The sequence below is a fragment of the Coccinella septempunctata genome, chromosome 4 (genome assembly GCF_907165205.1).
Source record: "Coccinella septempunctata chromosome 4, icCocSept1.1, whole genome shotgun sequence".
Taxonomy (NCBI): domain Eukaryota; kingdom Metazoa; phylum Arthropoda; class Insecta; order Coleoptera; family Coccinellidae; genus Coccinella; species Coccinella septempunctata.
This window is the reverse complement of record NC_058192.1, coordinates 7,285,012-7,308,835: the sequence shown is the minus strand read 5'-3', so window position 1 is coordinate 7,308,835 and position 23,824 is coordinate 7,285,012. Positions and strand designations below refer to the sequence as shown.

The window sequence follows — 23,824 nt, the reverse complement described above, 5'->3', positions numbered from 1 at the left end:
TATGAACAATCAACCAAAAACCTCCATAAAACGATAGCTCTAACCTGTCATGGTGCTTTGATCGAATGATCGATGCACCTCGTCATACAGACCCATTAGTGAATGGACAAAGGGCCATAATTCCACCGGGTAATTGAAGGTAGTCGCTGAAAAATTCAGTGCAGAAAAATGGACCTCTGTCCGTCCGAAGATTCCAAGAACGATGCAAATGACGTCGTTGCCCAAGATTGATACTTGGCAGTTATCTTGGAACGAGGTTGTTCCACTTTAATGGGACACCCCACGATCGAACACATCGTCCACGGTATGGCTATCATTTCGCTGGATGCCAAACAAATGAGACCACTTTGCTACTGTTTCCAGCGCATTCCTCTCTAATTCACTTGCCGCCTCGTATCAAAACCTATTTACCTTCTTTTTTTGGTTTTATTTGAACAAGAAACGCGCTGGGTGTTTGGAGCCTGGAAAAATTCAGTAGAATGTCATTGAAAATTGAAGATTTTCGGCCATTGAAGATAAAGAGACACTGCGAATGCCGAATTCATAAATTCATTGGTCTATTGATTCCAGTAGGTAATAAACAGTATCGAGCCATCATCAAGTACCTGTATTTAAAAGGGTTAAGTGGTAACCAGATTTACGAAGATATGCTTAATACTCTTGGTGATCAATGTCCTTCGTATACCTACGACCGTGAAAAATTGGACTGCAAGCTTCAGAAGATCTAAATTTTCCGTTGAAGATGATGAACGATCAGGAAGGCCAGGTTTTGTGTCAGTCCCCGAAAATATCGATGCAGTTCATTACATGATTTTATCAGACCGTCGAATTGGGCTAAAACGGATATCTGAAGCACTGAATATTTCATACGAATGCGTTCATCATATAGTTCACGTCAATTTGGACATGAGAAAAATTGCTGCAAAATGGATGCCCAAATGTTTGAATATTGACCAAAAGCGTGCAAGGGTAGAAACATCGCGTTCTATCTGTGCTCGATTTGAAAACGATGTAGACTTCCTCAACCGAATTGTTACTATGGATGAGACTTGGGTACATTTCTACGATCCAGAAACAAAGCAGCAATCGATAGAATGGCGACACTCTAGTTTTCCAAGTTTCGTGTCCAAAAATCTGCTGAAAAAGTTCTTGCTTCAGTTGTTTGGGATTGCCATGGAGTAATCATGATTGATTTTTTGGATAAGGGTAGAACAATAACCGGAGATTACTATTCGACATTACTGACCACTCTACGGGAAAAAATTAAAGAGAAAAGACGCGGAAAGCTATCCAAAGGTATTTTGTTTTTGCTGGATAACTCCCCTGCACACAAATCTCATGTTGTCATGCAAAAATTTATTATTATTCTGAATTACTAGGACACCCCCCTTATTCATCAGATTTGGCTTCCTCCGACTATCATCTCTTTCCTCAACTGAAACAAAGTTTAAAAGGTCGTAAATTTTCTTTCAACGAGGAGGTAATAAAAACTGTGGAGGTCTGGTTTGCAGAGAGAAGAAAGAAAGGTGTAGAGACGTTGCAGGATCGTTGTAATAATAAATGCATATAATTAAGAGGAGAATATGTTGAGTAATAAAATATTTTGACATTGAAATTTTGTTTGGTTCTATAGTAGGCTAAGAATTTTTCAATATATCCTTGTAGAATCGGTTTTGTTCAGAAGACCTCAAAATATCTACCAAATAACGAGCGAGCTCATCGACGCTTCGTTAATGAAATGATGTCATGGCTGCTATTCCAGCAGTGGGAAAAGCAGAGCAACTTCGATTTCTCCCCATTCTTCCCAGATTTATTACGGTTACTATACATTCTCACATTACTTCCCATCGTCGAGCAAAACATTTAATCAGATCAACACAAATCATAGCGACCCCTCGAACTGCACCATCCCCAACAAAAAGGACGATGCAAATATTTTTACGATTCCCAGCGTCATGCTACCGGACAAGCGATTAGTTCAGTCCACGGTCCATTCTCTCAAGCAGTTCCTGCGATTCTGTGAATCGGAAACAATTTGACATCGCTTAGGTCGCGTGGCGTCATCATTAGCAGGCGTGAGGGGGCGCAAGTTCGAACTGGTATTATCGTGAGCGATTTAGTCAAGTCTGACGCTTTATACCGGTGTCATTGTGCGTAAAAAGTGCAGTTGTCATCGTTGCGCCAAGGGGTGGTTATGATTTATGGCCTGGGTTTGCCGGTAGTGACATGGCGTTTTGTATTTAGTGTAATTTTTTCTACGCTTTTGTTCGGGTCATATTTATGTCCCGTGTATCCTCCTCCTTTTCATGACCGCCCCATTTAGTAACGCCATTGATATTGAGTGAATATTAAGGGAGACGTTGACCAGTTAGGGGTCCGTTATAGTTTTTGGAAGCTCCAAACTCATTTAACAATGATACTCTCTGAGATTCACAAATTATCTCTGTATAGCTTCGAATATCACATCCTTGGAGATGAGACATAATGAGAGATAATAACTAGCAATCCACCCAACATAAACAAACTTTGTTATCTTCATCTTCAAACCAAATTCTATGCACTCCATATCCTAAGACAGTAATAGAACATCCTGATTTTCAGACAGAGTAGAAAATAGTTCATTTTCGGGGGTTCTGAGTCCTTGCCATTTTCGACCTATTCTGAAAGAGCAACTCTTCTAGTTAAGAATCTGAAAATTTCATCCATCTCGGCATAACCCTTCGATCTTGAGGAAGTTTTAACTGAACCCAACTTTTTGGGAATTTTTCGAAGGTCATCTTTAGAGTAATTTTTCTTCCAGGAAAATTATCGTAGATCTGAAGGTGATACATATTCTGGAAGAACAACTCTTCTAGTAATAAATCTGAGAATTTCATCCATCTCGGCATAACCCTTCGATCTTGAGGAAGTTTTAACTAAACCCAACTTTTTGGGAATTTTTCGAAGGTCATCTTCAGAGTAATTTTTCTTCCAGGAAAATTATCGTAGATCTGAAGGTGATACATATTCTGGAAGAGCAACTCTTCTAGTAATAAATCTGAGAATTTTATCCATCTCGGCATAAAGCTACATTCACAATCAATTCACGGGCCGAAGTGCACTTCGGCACGGAAGCTTAGCAGATGGCGTTCTCTGTTACCATTCACAATGAAATTCAAGACAAAATTTCTTGCAAGTTGCAAACTATCACTTCGGCAAGGAATTTCGTGCCGGCTATAGATGATGCTGATGCTTATGTTTTGATCAGTTACATTTTTGATTCATTTGAGTATTTGGTACCAAGATTATTGCGAATGGTAAATTTCGTGCCGAAGTGCACTTCGGCCCGCGAATTGATTGTGAATGCAGCTTAACACTTCGATCTTGAAGAAGTTTTAACTGAACCCAACTTTTTGGGAATTTTTCGAAGGTGATCTTTAGAGTAATTTTTCTTACAGAAAAATTATCGTAGATCTGAAGGTGATACATATTCTGGAAGAGCAATTCTTCTAGTAATAAATCTGAGAATTTTATCCATCTCGGCATAACACTTCGATCTTGAAGAAGTTTTAACTGAACCCAACTTTTTGGGAATTTTTCGAAGGTGATTTTTAGAGTATTTTTTCTTACAGGAAAATTATCGTAGATCTGAAGGTGATACATATTCTAGAAGAGCAACTCATCTAGTAAAAAATCTGAGAACTTTATCCATCTCGGCATAACAGTTCGATCTTGAGGAAGTTTTAACTGAACACAACTTTTTGGGAATTTTTCGAAGGTCATCTTTAGAGTAATTTTTCTTCCAGGAAAATTATCGTTGATCTAAAGGTGATACATATTCTGGAAGAGCAAATCTTCTAATAATAAATCTGAGAATTTTATCCATCTCGGCATAACAGTTCGATCTTGAGGAAGTTTTAACTAAACCCAACTTTTTGGAAATTTTTCGAAGCTCATTTTTAAAGTAATTTATGTTCCAGGAAAATTATCGTAAATCTAAATATGATACATATTCTGAAAGAGCAACTTGGAAGTGGAATGAAAATGTTTAGCTAATATTCGCCATTGGCATACAGGCCAAGGAAAATGCTCTGATAATGTTGAACTTAACTAGTCAAACTTGATCAATTTTTATCTTCACCATTTCAGTTTATGTCTGAATCTGGAAGATAAATAAATAGAATTTATTGAGAATAATATTCTGATCGAAGTTTTCCGACTCAATGAGAACCACTTTACCGCAAGTATTTTCCTGTATCGGCCAACTGTGTTCATCGATAAATCGGACTAAATCAAGCGTTAAAGCTACCTGTAAGCCTCTCTAGATGACTGATGATGGCAATGTCAAGAATGAATACATATGGCTCTTCTGAAAAGGTCCATCGTATATTTAATAGATCTAAATCATGTAAAATGAATGCTTTTTTCTGGTCGTCTCTCTTGGTTAGTAGCCTGTCTTTCTGAGCGGCACTTGAAATATTACTTATTAAATCGGCCTCGATTTCACAGTCTTGTTAGGTGTTGTTTGTTATTCGGTCGAGAAGCCTAATTAATTGGTCCTTTTGTAACTGAGCGTACCTTCGAAAAGGATTAGCCTCTTTTGAGATATAGTGGCCATAACTTGTACGCAGTCGTTTTTTCATCTGATTTATATCCTATAGATTATCAATGTGGCACTGGGAATGTGATTTTAACTCATTAGATTTCAACGGGGATCGAAATGATATCCACATATTTCACAGTTAGAACTGTTGCCTTTTTTTACTATCAATAATCCTAATATTCTAATTGTGAAAATATTTCCTTTTTGGTTGAATATTTTTAATTATAAGTGTTATGCAAGTTATCTCTGATAAAGTTTCCATAGAATATGGTCCAATTATCTTCTGCTGTTAAGTAGTATTTAAGTATTTTGTAACGCATCACAATTTTATCATTCAAAATGAGGTATATCTTGAAAACTATAATGCTAATCGGAAATATCACCTATGGTGTACAATAAAATTAGTTCAAGATGATAGTTTACAAACTATGCTACGTTTTTGGCCGAAAAATTGTGAAATATCACAAAATACGAGTAGTAGAATCTTGAATATCCTTACAACAGAAGATAATTGGACAATATTCTATAGGTACTTTTTGTTTCTCATTGCCTGTAGAATCACTCTGTTTGGCCTGAGGTAATTTGCACACGCTATATATACGAATTTATTATAAGTTCAAGCCAGAAGTATTAAATAAATTTATATTTTTTGAAGCCTAGGAAAGGTTAATTTTAACTGGACGTCATATGAAATGTGTAGGTACACTCTTTTAAACATTGGGAAGATCTGTGAATCCCATCTCTAATCTTTCTACTTCGTCTAGTATGAATTGCAAACGCTTTCGAACCCCTTAGTATTAATGGCATCTATCCAAGATGTTCAAACCATAAGAACGTTCAAAGAAATGAAGAATCAGCAGCTCACATCTTAATCAAAATCCGCACAACATCATCAATCAAAACGGGAAGCTCACGATCAATGGTCCAGCTGATTCCGAGTGAGGATTGAAGATTCCCTCAACTTCAATCTCACGCAACCACTTCACAGATTCTCCCAATATGAAACCACACCGGAAAATCTATGATCGTCATCTGAATGGGACCCAGATATATAGACCTTAGACGCGTCCAATCTCATTTCATAAGGCCGTATAACTTTTGACTCCTAAAAATATAAAAAACCTCTTTCAAACGTCGAGTTGACTACGAACAAAAGTAAACAGATTGTAGGTGGGGCACCTGTCCGAATTGGCCATAAATTTCAGGAACTTTCAGTTTTTATTTGATTTATCGTGGTCCACGGTCGAACAGTTAATTTTTCTGAAGGGGTCGCTTACCTATTTTTACCTGCTCGACGCTCTTGACGCTCCACGGTCCACGGTATTAATCAACAGGTGTTCTTCGATGTGGAGACGCGGGGCTTTGTGCGTAGTCGGGATTCGCAACGATTGACAGATTTTATCTGTATCCCTTTTTCGAGATGCCATTTGACAACCCTGGGAGTGGCTCGGAGACGCTTCCAAAGATCTTGGAAATATCGGGAGTTGATATCGATCTCGGGGAACCGTGAAAATTGAAAAAAGGCACTTGATATCGAACACTTTTGGAATCATGAAAAGATGGGAACTATTGTCCACTCCGTCGCTGAAAACAAATTGATCGTCAGGCAAAGAAATTTCTCTAGGAATCAAACGGTGCCGCGGTGTGAACTTTACTTGAAGGACAGGCACATTCTCATCCTGCGCTCAATTAACTCCAAGGACTTCTGTTCACCTAAAATCCTTTTTTTTATTGTGAAACATTCTTGCAATATGGAACATGGCAATCCGAATAAGCAGTAAATACAAAGTTAACTGTGGACAAATCAGATGACGAATGATGCTTAGCTTTTACTTTCACAGCGACAAACTTTGCAAATGTTCAGTTGAAAATTCGTCAAAACCGAACGGTTGCGCCGAGATGGATGAAATTCTCAGATTTTTAACTAGAAGAGTTTCTCTTTCAGAATATGTATAGCATTTCCATCTACGGTTACTTTTATTGAGAGATAAACCACTCGCTAGCTGATCTTTGAAAAATCCTGAAAAAGATGGGTTCAGTTAAAAATTCGTCAAGACCGAACGGTTGCACCTAGATGGATGAAATTTTCATATTTATTACTAAAAGAATTGCTCTTTAAGAATATGCATCACATTTCTATCTACGGTTACTTTTATTAAGAGATAAACCACTCAAACACTAACCTTTGAAAAGTTCTGAAAAAGATGGGTTCAGTTAAAAATTCTTCAAGACCGAACGGTTGCGCCGAGATGGATGAAATTTTCAGAGTTATTACTAGAAGAGTTGCTCTTTCAAAATATGTATCACATTTTTATCTAAGGTTACCTTTAGTGAGAAATAAACCACTCGCAAGCTGATCTTCGAAAACTCCTGAAAAAGATGGGTTCAGTTAAAAATTCGTCAAGACCGAACGGTTGCGCCGAGATGGATGAAATTCTCTTATTTTCAACTAGAAGAGTTGCTCTTTCAGAATATGTATCACATTTCCATCTACGGTTACTTTTAGTGAGAGATAAACCACTCGCAAGCTGGCCATCGAAAAATCCTGAAAAAGATGAGTTCAGTTAAAAATTCGTCAAGACCGAACGGTTGCGCCGAAATGGATGAAATTCTCAGATTTTCAACTAGAAGAGTTGCTTTTACAGAATATGTATCATATTTTTATCTACGGTTACTTTTATTGAGGGATTAACCACTCGCAAGCTGACCTTTGAAAAATCCTGAAAAAGATGGGTTCAGTTAAAAATTCGGTAAGACCGAACGGTTGGGCCGGGATGGATGAAATTCTCAGAGCTCCAACTAGAAGAGTTGCTCTTTCAGAATATGTATCACATTTCCATCTACGGTTACTTTTATTGAGAGATAAACCACTCGCAAGCGACCTTCGAAAAATCCTGAAAAAGATAGGTTCAGTTAAAAATTCGTCAAGACCGAACGGTTGCACCTAGATGGATGAAATTCTCAGATTTTCAACTAGAAGAGTTTCTCTTTCAGAATATGTATCACATTTCCATCTACGGTTACTTTTATCGACAGATAAACCACTCGCAAGCTGATCTTCGAAAAAACCTTCAGTTAAAAATGGGAACAACAATAAGGCAGAGGATTCTAGAGCTTCATATCATAAATTATTCGTCCACCGAAAAACACTGTGAATTGTAAGATGCGGTCTCCGACATCTGAACAATTTTCAATTTCTGTTGACGACCTCTTCTAGATGTTATCCACTATATCAATCTGTTCGACGATTCCGTCCCGGCCACAATGGCATTCGAGATGGAACGAGATCCTCTAACACTATCAATATAAAATATAACATGGCAGGCCGTATAGAAAAATTCCATCTAGAAAAACCAAAGGCCCACAATAAACCCCAAAATAAACAACCGTCAAAGGGCAATTTTAATGAAAAATGAAGGATCCCGTTGCTTCACTAGAGGGCGGAGATGGAAAAAACGAGCTCTTTACACCATTGTTTATGGGATTCCCCCGTGGGGGGTCGGAGCCCCCCGCTATAAGTTCGCCAGTCACTCTTCTGCCCGATCACACGTCCCAGTGTTTAATTTGGCCGCTGAGGATGTTCTTAGGATGTTTTCAGGATTTTATGGTAGTCGAAAATCTCTTTGATAAAATTCTCGTTGCCGTCCGAAACATTTCCCACCACAGCATAGGGATATTGTTATAATCTGTCCATCCTCGACTTCCGAAAGAAAATAGCTAGAAACTAGAAAAATAAGATTACACACTAATGGTAAACATACTATGATGGAAAAATTTGGTCCTCTCAATATACTAGGATGTATTGATATCTACTTAGTCAAGTGTCAGTGTGAAGTTTGAGGTCGAAAAAAATAAATTAAAAGGAAGAAGATGTCCACCGGAATTGTGAAAATCGAAAAATTGGAGTATCGAGACATCATCAAGTACAAAGGGTTAAGAGGTAAACAGATTTACGAAGATATGCTTAATACCTTTGATGATCAATGTCCTTCGTATGCAACCGTGAAAAATTGGACTGCAAGCTTCAAAAGAGGTAAATTTTCCATTGAAGATGATGACCGATCTAGAAGGCCAGTTTCTGTGTCAGTCCCCGAAAATATCGATGCAGGTCATGACATGATTTTATCAGACCGTCGAACTGGGCTAAAACAGATATCTGTAGCACTGAATATTTCATACGAATGCGTTCAACATATAGTTCACGTCAATTTGGAGTAATTTGGACATGAGAAAAATTGCTGCAAAATGGATCCCCAAATGTTTGAATGTTGACCAAAAGCGTGCAATGGCAGAAGCATCGCTCTGTGCTCGATTTGAAAACGATGAAGACTTCCTCAACCGAATTGTTACTATGGATGAGACTTGGGTACATTTATACGATCTAGAAACAAAGCAACAATCGATGGAATAGCGACACTCTGGTTCTCCAAGGCCTAAGAAGTTTCGTGTCCCAAAATCTGCTGGAAAAGTTCTTGCTTCAGTTTTTTGGGATTGCCATGGAGTAATCATGATTGATTGTTTGGATAAAGGTAGAACAATAACCGGAGATTACTATTCGACATGACTGACCACTTTACGGGAAAAAATTAAAGAGAAAAGATGCGGAAAGCTATTCAAAGGTGTTTTGTTTTTGCAGGACAACGGCACTGCACACAAATCTCATGTTGCCATACAAAAAATTCGTGATTAAGGGTTTGAATTACTAGAACACCCCCCTTATTTCGCAGATTTGGCTCCATCCGACTATCATCTCTTTCTTCAACTGAAAAAAAAATTTAAATGGTCGTAAATTTTCTTCCAACAAGGAGGTAATAAAAGCTGTGGGGGTCTGGTTTGCAGAGCAAGAATAAACATTTTTTTTAAAGGTCTAGAGACGTTGCAGGTTCGCTGTAATAAATGTAATTAAGAGGAGAATATGTTGAGTAATGAAATATTTTGACATTGAAATTTTGTTTGGTTCTATAGTGGGCTAAGAAATTTTCAATATATCTTCGTATTATCAAAAAAAATCTTATTCGTGAAATAGTTCTCTTATTACTTCGGTCAGACATCATTATTGTCAAACCTATTATTTTCGATCCACGCTCCTAGCAGAGGTCCTAGTCCCCCTCATACAGACTTTATCGCCGATATGATTCAAAATAAGCCATTAGACTCCCCGAAAATACAACAATAATGCCAGTCTAAACGACCCTACTTCCGGAAAATGCAACCGGAACTTTCCGGAGTCATTTCGCGATTTACGCTGCTTTGTTCAAACCTAAAAAGAGTCCACGATAATGGAGATGTATCAGTATTATCGGACTTGGAGGAGTCACTTTGAATGGGATATATTTGGATCATTTATTTCATTACGTCCACTTCTATGCGGGGTGCATTTTTATTTCCACTGTTTTTTTTTTCTAATGGAAGTATCTATTGGTCACAGAATAGTTCATTTTTGCCACCCACTGGCCATATATCTCAGGATTCATTTGCTGATATATGTGACATCTACTTATACCAGTACGACGCAATCATATTTTCTATATGTAGTAAAAAAAGTAGCCACGGTAATAATTTATTAAATATTCATTTAATTCACTGAATGAGTAGCTGAATTAGCTATTAGCTAAGCTATTTATGGATAAAAAAATTTTCCAACATATAATATGTACGGTTTATTTAATTTTTAGGCTCAGTATCAAAAATGCGGACTAATAACTCATAACTTGATGACTCCTAGCTCTAGCTCCATGGCTCAATACATGATGTTTTCTGATTTTTATTCTGAATAATGAAGGTTGAACTATTTTGAAAATATCGGAAGTGAATTTATGTGTAAAAAACTGCCCCATTTTAGTTGCAATGCATTGGAAACCTTCGTAAAATATCAGCAGTTTAAGGAATTTCCGCTTTCTTCATCTACCAACTTCATTCTTGAAATTCATATGAATCTTAACGGAGAAAAAAAAATGGTATTCTTCCTCGAGCATGAAGTTCTCTGGTACAGTCGTGAATTCCGAACGTGACAAGCCAAATACGGTTTCCACCCGCGGATGTGCTTGGTGTTAGCATATTGCTACTGTTTGCGATATTGCGGATGTCCAACAATACTTATTGAAACAATTCCGATACCTTTAGCACCGACAGAATCGTGTTTATCGACTGGTTGGTTGAGATATTGGCAGATTCGAAGACACCAGTGCCATTTTTTCCGTTGGCTGCAAGCATTGTCTGGACCTTCTAGGATGTAGATGGGCTTAGACCGTATTTTGAGCAGATTGCAAGCACTGATGAAGAAAATTACGAATAAGGAAATTAAAAAACAAATATTCGTTAATATTAAATGAAATCACTAAACAAACAGACATAACTCGGAATTGGCAAGTCTAGTGTAATAAAAATTTCAGGTCAAACTTTTTCAAAAGTGAAGATTGTTGGTATTTTTGGGATTGCATGATTTCCATTTTTTTTCAGTATTCCTTTTGACCGGAAGCAACTTTTTCATTCTGCCTTCAAGGTCACAGAAATAGGCCACAACTTTTCAGGGGTAGCTAAAGAGTCAGTCATGTTCCTGCCATATCCACTCAAAAAAAAAGATACAATCTGCCGTTGACATGTTAGACGTGCATAAAAATATTCGTATTGTTCTTTTGACGTGATTTTACATAACTCAGATCTCGTATCGAGATAAAAAACGATGTGCTACCTACCAGATTCATAAGATAAGTGGACAAACGGTTGATATTAAATTCGCGGTATACGGAAAAAAATATGAGGTTTCTTGAATTTCGACAGATAGTTATCTTGAGTGATTGCAACCCCTTCCGACTTTTCACCCCGAAAACAAAGGATCCACGGCTCGGAAGACCACCATTTTTCAGAAGCCTTATCTTGTGACATCTCAGGGAAGAAACGTCAACACTACATTGTCTGCAGGGAGCGAAACTGATGTTTTATGAACGTTAAACATATGTTTACAAGGTCCTAAATAATTGTTCCTGTTGACTCCGAATTTAAACTATGCAATTATAAGTTATGCCCTTCTACGTCAGTAGAAGAAACCGTCCCTTCAAAATTTACCGTTAGGTTTTACCTGGTGACGAACTGTCTGAAGTGTCTGTAGGCCTAAACATGGTCCTTCGAAATGAAAGGAAAGAATTCAATTTTAAATTTCCAGAATATAATTTTTTAAGAGGCCAAAATGTAGATATCTATATCTTACTGAGATGGGACAAATTTTGAGTTGCCCGAATGTCGAAATTTACTCAAAAAAAATTCTTAGTCTATACATTTAATCAAGGCCAGTCTGTCAGGGTTGATATTGTCAAGGGCGGATTTAGGGGGGGGGCACGGGGGCACGTGCCCCCCCCAGACGGACGGATCTTTCTATACATACTTGAACTCTTAAAAATAAAAGTGAAGTTCATTTCTCACAGTTACTGTTGATTTTTTTGCTCGTCTGCCCGTTGTGCCCCCCCCAGAAAAAAATCCTGGATCCGCCCTTGGATATTGTAGTTTAGCAAACCAAAAAAAACTTAGGAAACTTTCTGTCTGCGCTTTGCGATGTGGTATAAAACAGTATTAATGTAATTAATTCCAAAAGAACAATAAAAAATTATCTTGAAGCATCTTGTACACATTCGCTGGAGAATTTCACAATCCAAAATAACAAGCCAAGATTGTCTTCGTTTGTGCTCTGCTATCAGAAAGTTAGGCTTTTCAGCAAAATTACTTTTTCGTATCATTTGTTCACATGTCGTAAAGGACGCAATATAAAATATGGCGTCTACTTAATTTCATCACATTCAACAAGAGGGTGTTCCGCAACCACAAGAGTAATGTTTCCATTCCATTAACTCTGTCTGTCCTCACGTTTTACAGACAATCGCCAAAGTGGAGAACAGAGGCACCTAAACATTTTCACCAGCTCTATGATCCTTTTTATTTTGATACTTCCCAGAAAATGCCAATATATGAACAAAAATAAACACCCTAATCATTCTCTTCCTGCATTTGAAGAGAGAGAAAAATATTTTGACCGAAATTCGCCAATTCAACACTACAAAATATCAAAAGAAATATAGCTCTCTCATGCTAAAGCATGTTTTATATTCAGCGTCATATTCTCGTTTTTATGGCAGCTGTTTTCTGATAATTCACTCAACTTAATCTGGATTTCCTTGAACTCCCAAAGGCACCCTTTTGAGAACTGCCGTTTACATACTAGAAAAACTACTGAGTTTCCCATAAAGAAACTGTGGGTTTCGGTTTTTATGGAAGCTAATAGAATTAGGTGATCAGTGAGTTGCGGTTCTAGTAAGCGAATTGAATGGATTGTCCCCACATTACGAGACCAGGAAAGTTGCCCATATGTCGCTTATATCAACAGCGGACACAGAATGTGGAGGAAAAAGCAGTTCGATCCATTTGGGATAATAATTCACCAAAGCAGAACATCAGTTTCTATCAATGATACATTTAAGGGAAACGAGAAGTATTCGCATAATTGGCTGAATTCAATTTATAATTTTCAGGCTTTCTAATATACAGACACAGGGTGATTCATATGAATGAATCTATCTATCATCAGTTTGAAGAGTGAAATATGTTCTGTAGTTCTCCATACGATTCTACCACCAGATTTGAAAATTCATCCTTTTAGCTGCCATCTAAAATTGATGGCACATCACCAAATTCAGTACAACTTCCGATCCAGATAATGCAATTCAAATTCGAGTCGATTCTGACAGAGGTGACCTACCTGAAATCTTTTCGACAACTGGCCTGTATAAATATTGAACGATATGCTAAAAATCCGTCGCCTATTTCTTCTCCCCAGACTTAAAAGGTTTGTTTATGTCAGAATATTAATGCCCCACCATAAGTTCTCGATTTATAAACCCGACAAAAATATTACCATCATAATGAATGATGTGGCGAACTGATAAAATGTGTCGAAATGTAAAACAACTACCGTTCCAGTTTTATTAGCATTTTAAATTTTTATTGACCATTATTAATAGTTTTCACTTCTGACCCACGCACGCAAACCATTGAATATTCAATTGTTCGGGTAGAGGGTCATCCTCCTTCGAAGTACCCAAGTATATAAATTACAGTGGTTCGCATCCACTTTCATTGTCAGCTTATTGGCCTTGAAATTGTGACAATACCTATTAATATCGGTACAATGGAACAATTCAACGGACAACGATGATGTAGTACAAAATATCGGTTCGAGAATGGCTATGAGGGTGGTAAAAAACCTTTGGACAGGGCTATGGTGAAGATAACAACGGTACCGATTCAAAGGGATATAATTTCTGGAAATTATTAGTCAGATTATTCATATTTACCTACCTGAAATGGCAACAGTAGGCAAGATTGCTTCAGAGCGACTACATAATTTGTGTTAGAGCGTTTTTGTATGACAAAAAGTATACTTTTTGTGTCAGAAATGGCTTGACCTTTTCTTGCAGCGGTTTTTTTACTCCTTTCCTTTTTATTTCTATTATTATTCGAAATCTCTCAATTGTACACACTTATCTTTTCAATCATTGTGAGTAAGCACAAGCCATTTTCCTACCAATTAGATCATGAAGTTAAAAACAAATAATCTTAACCGTTGAAACGCTGATAACCGTTAACAGGTATCAATCGTGTATATGGACAACACGCTGAGGCCCTAATTGCTAGCAGGCCCCTAGGGGGCGCTACAACGGTCAAGTGTAATGGATTTCGAATAAAACACTTTGGCTGGAGAAGAAAAATGGTCCGAAGAAATACCTTCAAAACCCTGTTGACAAGGGTAATTAATTAATCTTGTGGGAAAACAAATAGATAGTACTTGAGCCGAGACAAGTATTGATCGGACTTGGAATGTCGTGAAAATGAACTTAGGGACCATGTTACTTAGTCCCACAACCAATTATGCGTGTAAACCGTGAAAGAAGTGAAGTAAAGAAGGCCACAAATCTGAGCTGATGTTGGCGATGACATTTTTGAGGTATAGTGGCATATATTTGTAGATAGGCACTTTCGGTATTTTTTTCATTGACAATCAGGGAATCAAAAAGGTTGATTTGAATCAATTCTGACTTTGGTGGTGCATCAATTACTCCAGTTGATCACTAATGAAAAATAGAGAAAAGACAAGGAAGAGGACCACACTCCTAGGTGAAGAATATAATAGCTAACGTTTGGACGTTAGCTCACAACGTCCAAAATGGCCAATTTATGCCACGGTTGTCACCAATATTAACTAGAAGGGGCACTGGAAGAAGTCCTATCTAACGTGTATTTCATAAGGTCTAGCTCATTTTCCCTCAGTTCATCAGAGAAATATTTTCACTGTGACACCAAGATTTGCTCATTTCTCAATCGAACTGCAAATATTCCAGATTGATTAAAAGGACTAGTTAGTCGACTACGTTAATCGTTCTCTATCAGGATAGTTGGGCATATGACCGTATATGCAACATCATCATGACCTGTTCGAAAATCAATCAAATCCGTTAATTCCCGTGAAATCACATCGAGCTCACCTTTTGTATCTTTATAGAACGTTTGTTCAGCAATTTGTATTTCAGTTGTCCAAGATCGGAATTCACATCGATTAATCAATGTCTAGTTGGCCAGCTCTTCTCCGCGGGTGGTAAACTGGCGTCAAATGGGAATCTGCCGAATCTGTAGAAGCTTTCTGTTTTTTTGGGAAATTATTACTACCCGTGGCTGACCTAGGTAATATTCTTCGGAAGACGAGAGGTCTGCGAAAGAGTCTTGCTGATTTGAGAAGTATGCTAGTTTTGACAGATTAAAATATAGTTACCTGTGATTCGGAGAAACTCAACCTATGCTCCACACCTTTACCCAAAGTTTTAGCTTCTTCGGGACTTGATTGCCTATTGTTTGTTAACCCACCTGAGATGGATATTTGATAGGAGCTTGTTCGTATCTCTCAACTGAGTCACCAAGCATTTGTCACCTTGAAGAGAGAAAAAAGGCTAATGGGGTAGAAAATATATAATTTGGACAATTCAAAACAAAATTAACCCAAGTCAGCTGGAGGAAAATCTAAAGGAAGAAAACTTGGATTAAATATTTTCAGCTTAACTAACCACTACTCAAATCATATTTGAGATGACATGAACATAACAGTTCCGGACTTATGGGCCTCTGAAATTATGCAGAAAAAAAAAGTAAGTCCTTTTGATATTCGCAATTCTTCCAATTTACGTTACTTCTGCCATCTACATCCGATGAAGTGAACTTATCACGAATATCCTTGACTATACGCTTAGATTTCTTCAGTAGTATCAACCGATTTGAGAGTACTCCTAAAGGATGGCGCTTGAGAAGCTGTACCTAAATTACAGAATTCTTCCTAGGTATCATTCAAATTTTATTTCTTCATTAGGGTTGGTTGGAATTCGAAACATCAGATTTAGTGTGTAAATATAACTTTATTTTTGAGCTACAGCCAGTTATTTTATCGTAAAACTATCACATTATCAATTGGACTGAAAGGCCTTGTTGTCGATTCCATTTTTACTCTTTTCCGTTTTGGTTTCAAGGTTTGTTCCAGCCTGCTCAGCCCATGGTTGCAACTCTCCTGTTGCAAAAAGTCCGTAGATTATACATCCTGTTAAATATATTCCCGCACTTGTGAAAAAGACCACTTGCCATTCCCCTCTCGTCTGAAAAAAGTTTTCAGAATGGTTATCAACCTATTAATACATACAAATCAATTTTTTTCAACAAATACTCCATAGATTTCTATCAATTTAATCTTATTTTATCAAAATCTGATCACTCAGAAATTTCATAGCTTTGAAACTGCAAACACTGAATACTCACAGGGGTTGTGACCACATATCCTGATAATATGGGACTCACTATTCCTGGAATTGAGCCAATGGTATTACCGATTCCCATAAGAACACTGGCATGTTGTGGGGCAATATCCAAATAATTCACACTGTTAAAAACATAGTTGAAATCAGAAGATATAAAGATATTTATAGGATAATGTAAAGACTTTGTTTTATTTCCAGAAGAGAAGTTATGTCAAAATTTCAAACGCTGTGTAAACCAACCCTGTTTACCTGAATCCAGCCAACGAAAAAGATCCTAGGCCAGCTGCAAATATCAAACATATCATTCCCATGGTCGCTGTGGTGGCGAAGGAAGCTCCAATGAGGAAAATCGATTGCGAAATAAACGCTCCACAATTGAAAAGTTTCCTAACTTGAGTTACTGTCAGAATTTTTTTCACTAAAAACCAATCAGCGATGTGGCCAGACAAAAGGAGCATAATTGACATAACCAAATAAGGCAATGCTGCCATGAACCCAGTGTGTGCAATGTCAAACTCCAAAATATCTGGAAAAAATGTTTAGAATATAATGAGAAACACAGTAAATCCAGGACTTCTGATTGTCCATAGTGGTTAAAAAGCGTCCTTCATAAAATTAACCCATTCTCAATCGATTCTGAAATCAATGCACTAATTTATCTTTGGATGTCATCTTAGCGGATGTTACTGAACAGGATCTTTCTGTCGCGAAAAGATTTCATTAAATCGTCAATCACCCATTGATTTATTGAGCAATTCCTTATAACCTCACATAAAATTCAAATAAACGATTCAATTATATTTCCAAGGAATTTGTCATTATTGTGATTGCATGTAAGATGGAAATCACATTGTGGTAGACATATGGAAATTGATGGAAAGAAAAAAGGATCAGTGATATGCTTTGAATGTATGATGAACACTCACTCACCTTTCATATACTTCGGTAGTTGGGTCAAAAAAGTATAAAAACCCCAGTTCTCACTGAAATTAGCGGCTATTATAGCCCATACAGGTACTGAAGTCAAAATACTTTTCCATGGGTGTCTCACCGTCTTCCTCTCAGTAGTCCCCAAAGATTCCGTTATGTATTTCAACTCTTCTTTAGATATTTTAGGATCGCTAGTCGGTCTCTCGTAAAGCAAGACGTTCCACATGACAAACCAAATGACCCCAACAACCCCTGCCAAAAAAATATGTTTCAAGCTCAAGATTGATCAGTTTTCGATCAACAAGGACACAAGTTATGATTCAATACAGCTTACCAAAAACGTAAAATATACTTGGCCATCCAAGCCATTCAGAAAGTAGAGCACACACTGGCATTGATACTACAGTTCCAAAGTAGGAACCGGTGAAGGCAAAAGTAGCTAATCTACTCCTCTCTAGAGGTGGCGCCCATTGGGACCAGACAGCGTGGATACATGGATAAGTTACACCCTAAACCAACAGAACATAAAACAAGATGACAAAATTGAGAGTTTAATTAGTATACCCATAGATCTTTACCTCAAAAATCCCTTCCAGAACCCTGAGCGCTATGAATAAATATACAGAAATATTCGCAACTAGTGGTGAGATCAAGGTCATGAAAGCTGTAGCTCCTACACCAATTCCAAACAGCCTCTGACCCCCAATTTTCATGGCCAACCAGCCACCCAGCAATTGGGTGGTGATGTATCCGTAGAAAAATGAACTTAGCACATAACCTTGTAGTTTTGAATCCCAGTCGAATTCTCTCACCTGAAAGGTTTCAGGGTTGAAAAGAAGAAGAACTATTCATTATGGTTGTAAACGTACATAAACTGTATCGTTGCCTATTAGAACTGGTTTGTTTTCAGTCATTACAACTATAGCTATACTCAGGTTGGCCCTCAGAGCATAAACGTTGAAGAAACCTAAAAACGCCATGAATGCTACAACGTATCTTCTTCTCTTCCAGAACTTCCATCCTGGACTCTCATCAGGAGTACTAAAAAAAAAAGTTTATAAAAATTATTTAGATGAAGTTCTTCTGATTATTCTTGATTTATAGTGTATCGAAAGCAATACAAGGCAAGAGATGGTGAATTTTTTAATTAATCTTCATCAATATATAGTAAGAATACCTATGAGTTACCAGACACTTTGAATGATGTAGCACTCAGTACTGCTGATAGATTTCATGCTGTAATCAACTGAAACTACAACTCCCCTCAGTAATTTTAATTTTATCGGCAGTTTTACGCAATAACACAATTAGTTTGTTAGAATTATCGACTGCAATGCAATTCCCTCTGTTGGTACAATTTCAGTGAAGAAATTATTTGTTTTTATCCTACAGTAGGCACTCCTTGTATTTTGTCATATTCTGCGAAGCCTACTAGAGTGGTCTCTTGATCAAAAAGATACATAACGCCGAAACAAAAAGTTATGACTCTCATATACAGGGTATGAATGAATATAGTTGCTGAAAAATTCAAGAAGTATTTCTTTGTCAAAAATTGGTGTTGGTCATATTTGTTTTGAAACAATAAGGTAACATTATAATGTTATGAAAAAATCAAATCATTTGAGGGTTTGAAAAGCGCGATATACCTACGACATTCATCGTTATTTGAACCTCTATTCAGCGCTTTTTTTTGAAAAAAGATATGGATTTAAATTATAGTGAAATCGCTTATGCTAACTACCTACTTATCTATCATGACTCTCAAGTAGTGGGAAGTAGAGTGCAGTGACTATGTAATTGTTCTGAGTTTCATACATACTTAATTCGCTCATTTGATTCGTTTTTTTATGGTAGCATAAATGTTTTGGGTTGTGTAATTCGAATTAATCAGAATATTAGAGGAAACGGAAATGTCAATTCTGTTCAAGGGCCCTAAATGAAAAAAATGTTCCTAATAAGTCTCGAGTAGTTAGAAAATGAGATCCCTCTAAAATTTTTTCATGGTATCGCCTTCAATTTGATCACAACACAAAAAATTCAAGATTATAATAATTATAATTAAAAAACAAAGAAAGTTGTAAAATGACTAGGACAGATATAAGGTAAAGCTGAGTTATCTTCAATTTTCGATATGCTCGCTACACTATATCGAATAAAATGCAAACTATAGGATATAACATCTGAACTAAAATTTGTAAATTAATTTTGTGGATTCTAAAAAAAGTGTACTGAATTCATGATCCCAAATGAATGCGATGAACCTTGAATGGTATCAAAATACCTGGGTAGGGGTATCATTTTTGCGAAGCCTCTGTTAATTGAAATTTCAAATAATAAATATTCATAATATTTGCGATTCTGCTGTACCATAGTTCAAAAAACGGATACAGATGAAAATTCATGGCCCACTGAACAAATATTTGGATGGTTCATAAAAATGTTTCGACGATTGGAGCTGTGAAAAAGACATGAAAAATTCTATATTGGAATTATGCCTTCCTCAGGAAACATATTATGCGAATTATCCTTGGGGTACCTGGCAAAATGAAGAAATGATTTCATTTATTCCATCTCTATCATGTCAGAACTATTTTTCAGTAAGAGTCGTTGGATTGAATCACTTGGATTGAAATTGTTACGGTATTCACAAAAAAGAGTATTTTCAATGCACCCAACCGAACAATAATGGATTATGGCGATAGAATTTTTTGTTGTGGGGATATTAGCATTATTGCTGCACAATTCGAAAAGGAATTTTTATCACGCCGTAAAAAAATCGTTCATGCAACAATCGTACTTACTCGAAACATTTCGCTAGTGATAATGAAATTTTTCAACAACAAAGGAAACTCACTTAGTACAATTCTTCCGACCATGCCCTAAATTGCACAATGATATCTGCTAAAATGTTTAGCCTTATCGACTTTTTCGAAAAATTATACATAATTACCTCGATCACCATCAATGAACTCTCTGTAGTTTCAAATACTTCGATGATAGGTAATGTACAGCAGGCAACAGGACATATTCAATAAGGAACAGAGGTTCTTCTCAAGCAGAAAAAAATTACGGGTTACATACATTTTTTTGGAACACAACAGAATGAAATAATTGAAAAAATTTATTTTCAAAATATTCAACTCTGGAAATAAGACTTGAAATCAGTGACGGCTCGTGCCCATAAGGTGTGGGTCGGCCAGACCCAGGATATACAGGGGAATATCCTGAAATAAAATTAATATCTATTTTTTCAACCAATAACTGAAAATGAAAACGCGGAATCCCACCATAATCTCTGTTTTTCTAAAATTAAATATTGATATATTTTTTGTCGATTAAGTTTCTGAAGATAAGTTGGATAGGGTTGCGGCTAAGGGATGGAAAAAAATATTCAATTTTATTTCCCAAAAATAAATGCAATCAGAAATGACATGTTTTTCAGCATCTTGATGTTAAGTTATTGGTTGAGAAACTACTCATTGATAGAAAAAGAAGGTAATTGAAAAGCAATTGGTGGGTTTCAGTGTCTTCATTTTGAGTGGTTGATTAATATTGAAGAAATATTAATTTTATTCCAGACTTATGCCCCATCCTGTTGATATAGTCTGATTTATTTTTATACAACAGTGTATATAAGTTTCGTTTTCAATGCGATATAAAGGCTTGTTTTTGGAGAAAGAATGTACTATACTTCTTTGTTTTTGCCCAGCTTTTGAATAATAGTTTTATTCTTCTTCGGTGTCTCTCTGTAAATACCGATAACAAATTTATTACAACACAAAACGTCAATACGAATCAAAATTTTAAGTTCACTGAAACACATCTACAATTTTGATTTCAAGTGAAAATGTACTAATTTTTCCTTTCTTTATTTCACCATTCTTCCTTCTACTGTCACATGATCTTGTGACAGGATGCAAAGTTTGTTTCGATTTGCTACTACTCCAATTATTCAACAATTAGAGAAATTTAGAACCACTCAGATTGTCAAAATTTACGAAATGAATCGAAGAAAACTGATAAACACGTGCACCCCTTTCTCTTATTCTACGACACTGACCTAATTCAATTCATAATATGGGAACAGCGAACAGCGATGCGGATGCGATTCTTATATCCCCACTCCGAGGCTCGGCCGACCGGCCTACGCGTATTCAAGAAGCTTGGAAATCACCGTGCCCTTATAAATTCACTAGGAATTACGAATTTTTATGGTCAAAAAATCACTAAACTACTCTTATACGGTCGGAATACCCTTTTTCAAAAATTAACTATTCATTTAATAATAAAAAAATCTAACTATAATTAGGGATATACTATATTTTCATTGACTAAAACTACTCTTAAAAGGTGCGAATACGCTCTTTTCTAAAATAGACATAATATTTAATGATTTACTATTCATTTGATAATATAATATCTTAGAATAGACAATGAGGAAATCTAGAAATATGACAACTAAACGACCAAACCATAGCAAGGTAGGCCCAACTCGTGCTGGCCGACCGTGTATGTATCTAGCAGCGACGTAATACGATGTTCAACTTGGTGATAACTGCGTGCGACGTAGGGGCTGTATAGTACAATAACTTGAAGCGTTTCACTAGGCTACTGCCGGCTGGCCGACCTAGCGTGTAGCGTGTTTATCGTAAGGAAAGAGAACTTCGAAATAAACTAACTCAGGGCGACAGGGGCGTCACGTTGATCGAAATAAGTTGTCGTACGTATTACTAGGGAATTAATCGAGAATTTAATATCGAAATTAATCATTTGGAATAAGTTTTGAAGAATAAAATAATTATAATTATTTTCCATTTCTCGATTATTTTTGGGTCGGCCCGGCCGACCCTGCATACCCGGACGAGCCGTCATTGCTTGAAATAACACGTTCCGAAAAATTTTCAAAGAAAAAAAAATACAACTCAACGGTGAAGTGGAAAACTGAATGGAATATATATAAAAAATCAAAACCAATATTTTTGGTGAAGGTATTTTCAAATAATTCTTCATGCTAAGCTATACGTGAGAGAATTCGACAATTTATTTTGAAAATCTGTAAATAGGACGGTATGAGCTCACAGTAGGACAGTAGGGACTAGAATAAAATATCAAATAAAATATTCATCTGGGATAAAACTCACCAAGTCTCTGGTATTCCCTTTTCAACTACCATATTTCCACTGTATCATCTATCTCTATTCACTAGGAGCTCGTTGAGGTATGCGATTATCACAATAAGTTATACTTTTCTTTACATTTTCTTGCTCGGTTCTGAAGATACGTGAGCATCCATTTCAATTGGATTTGAATCTAACATTCAAGGAACCCAGAGCAGAGCTCCGCTTAGAAAATCTGCTGACCGACGACAATGAAACCTGGGAGAAATATACTCATGAAAAATGTTTCGAGTCAACCAGAATGAAAACCACAAATAATAGGTATATTATATATTTATGTAACTGCTTGCAAAATTAGTGCAGCGTTTTTTTACGCGAGTTGGTCAATTTGTTGCCTGAGGCCCTACAAGAGTTGCAAATTTCTGCGCGGAGCAAAGAGCGGATATTAAAACATATTTACAAATCGTGAAATTTGCAATTTTTTCGAAGGGTTTTCCCCCACAACAATTCCCCAACATGATATAAGAATTTGAATTATTTTCAATACTATTCCTATTAAATTCTAACATTAATTCCTTGTGACCTATTTGGGAAATGCATTAAATTCATACAACAAATTTCTCATGGTAATTTAAGAAGTTTTAAATTTCTTAATGAAAAATTTCCACTAAAGTTTTCACTCTTTCTGCAGGAACCCCTTCAAAACTTCGAAATAGGTTTTACCTGAACTATTTATCTTTAGCAGTTTTGCACAGTTAATATAAAACATAACAATAACCTTACGTACCTCCACCCAACTTCACACTATGCAGTAGCGCAGAATAATATTGGAATAAGATAAAGCTGAATTTTTTAATGTCTCTGTTTTCCCTGCAAACATGGAAAACCAGGGACAAAATATAGCAAATACTGGAAAAATTCCGGTTCAAAACTCAAATACTGAATTCTCACTTTCAACTACTATACATGAATGTTATCTGTTAACGTGTCTGAATTCGAAAAAGGTGATGAATGAATAAATTCTTAGATGCGATAACGAGTTAATGCTGTTATTATTTATATTAGCATTTGGAGTAAATAAAAATGATTGTGATTAGCACGAAGGTGTGAAAAATTTGGGGGCTCTGGATACCACAATCATAAATAGATTAGCAATTAAATCGAGGACAATATCATATGGTGTCTGCACCTCAGAGAACATAAAGTGAAAAAGATTTTAATCGTTATTCAGGTCAGGTTAAGATTAAACATGACCATACATTTTTTTAAGAGTTTACAAAACCCTTAGATATCATTTGAAAATTCTGTTGCTAGGATGTTTGGATTTTTCCATAAGTTAAGAACATTAAATCCCA

At 36.5% G+C, this 23,824-nt stretch overlaps 1 protein-coding gene across 4 annotated transcripts; it reads right to left on the bottom strand.

Annotated features, from left to right (window-relative positions):
- Positions 1-16,009: 16,009 nt before the first annotated feature.
- LOC123311589 (vesicular glutamate transporter 1-like) lies at positions 16,010-23,482 on the bottom strand. Of its 4 annotated transcripts, none has more exons than XM_044895636.1 (9): positions 23,193-23,482; positions 22,494-22,727; positions 18,222-18,393; positions 17,931-18,164; positions 17,687-17,861; positions 17,353-17,604; positions 16,672-16,948; positions 16,424-16,544; positions 16,010-16,263 (listed from the first exon to the last, which is right to left on the bottom strand). In XM_044895636.1, the coding sequence occupies exons 2-9, from the start codon at positions 22,523-22,525 to the stop codon at positions 16,078-16,080; spliced, it is 1,449 nt and encodes a 482-aa protein (XP_044751571.1). In that variant the 5' UTR covers positions 22,526-22,727; positions 23,193-23,482; the 3' UTR covers positions 16,010-16,077. The 4 variants fall into 4 exon arrangements, with proteins under 4 accessions (XP_044751571.1, XP_044751572.1, XP_044751570.1 ...); XM_044895637.1 differs by having other exon boundaries at positions 23,248-23,482; XM_044895635.1 differs by having other exon boundaries at positions 23,257-23,482.
- Between the last annotated feature and the right edge of the window lie 342 nt (positions 23,483-23,824).

Bases quoted from the DNA above. Each gene is read 5' to 3' on its own strand.
- LOC123311589 (XM_044895636.1), bottom strand. From the start codon at position 22,525: ATGGTAGTTGAAAAGGGAATACCAGAGACTTG. The intron at 17,605-17,686 runs GTAAGCTGTATT...TTTTTTTGGCAG, and splicing joins AAGTATATTTTACGTTTTTG to GGGTTGTTGGGGTCATTTGG. The intron at 16,545-16,671 runs GTAAACAGGGTT...TGTTTTTAACAG, and splicing joins TTTTCGTTGGCTGGATTCAG to TGTGAATTATTTGGATATTG.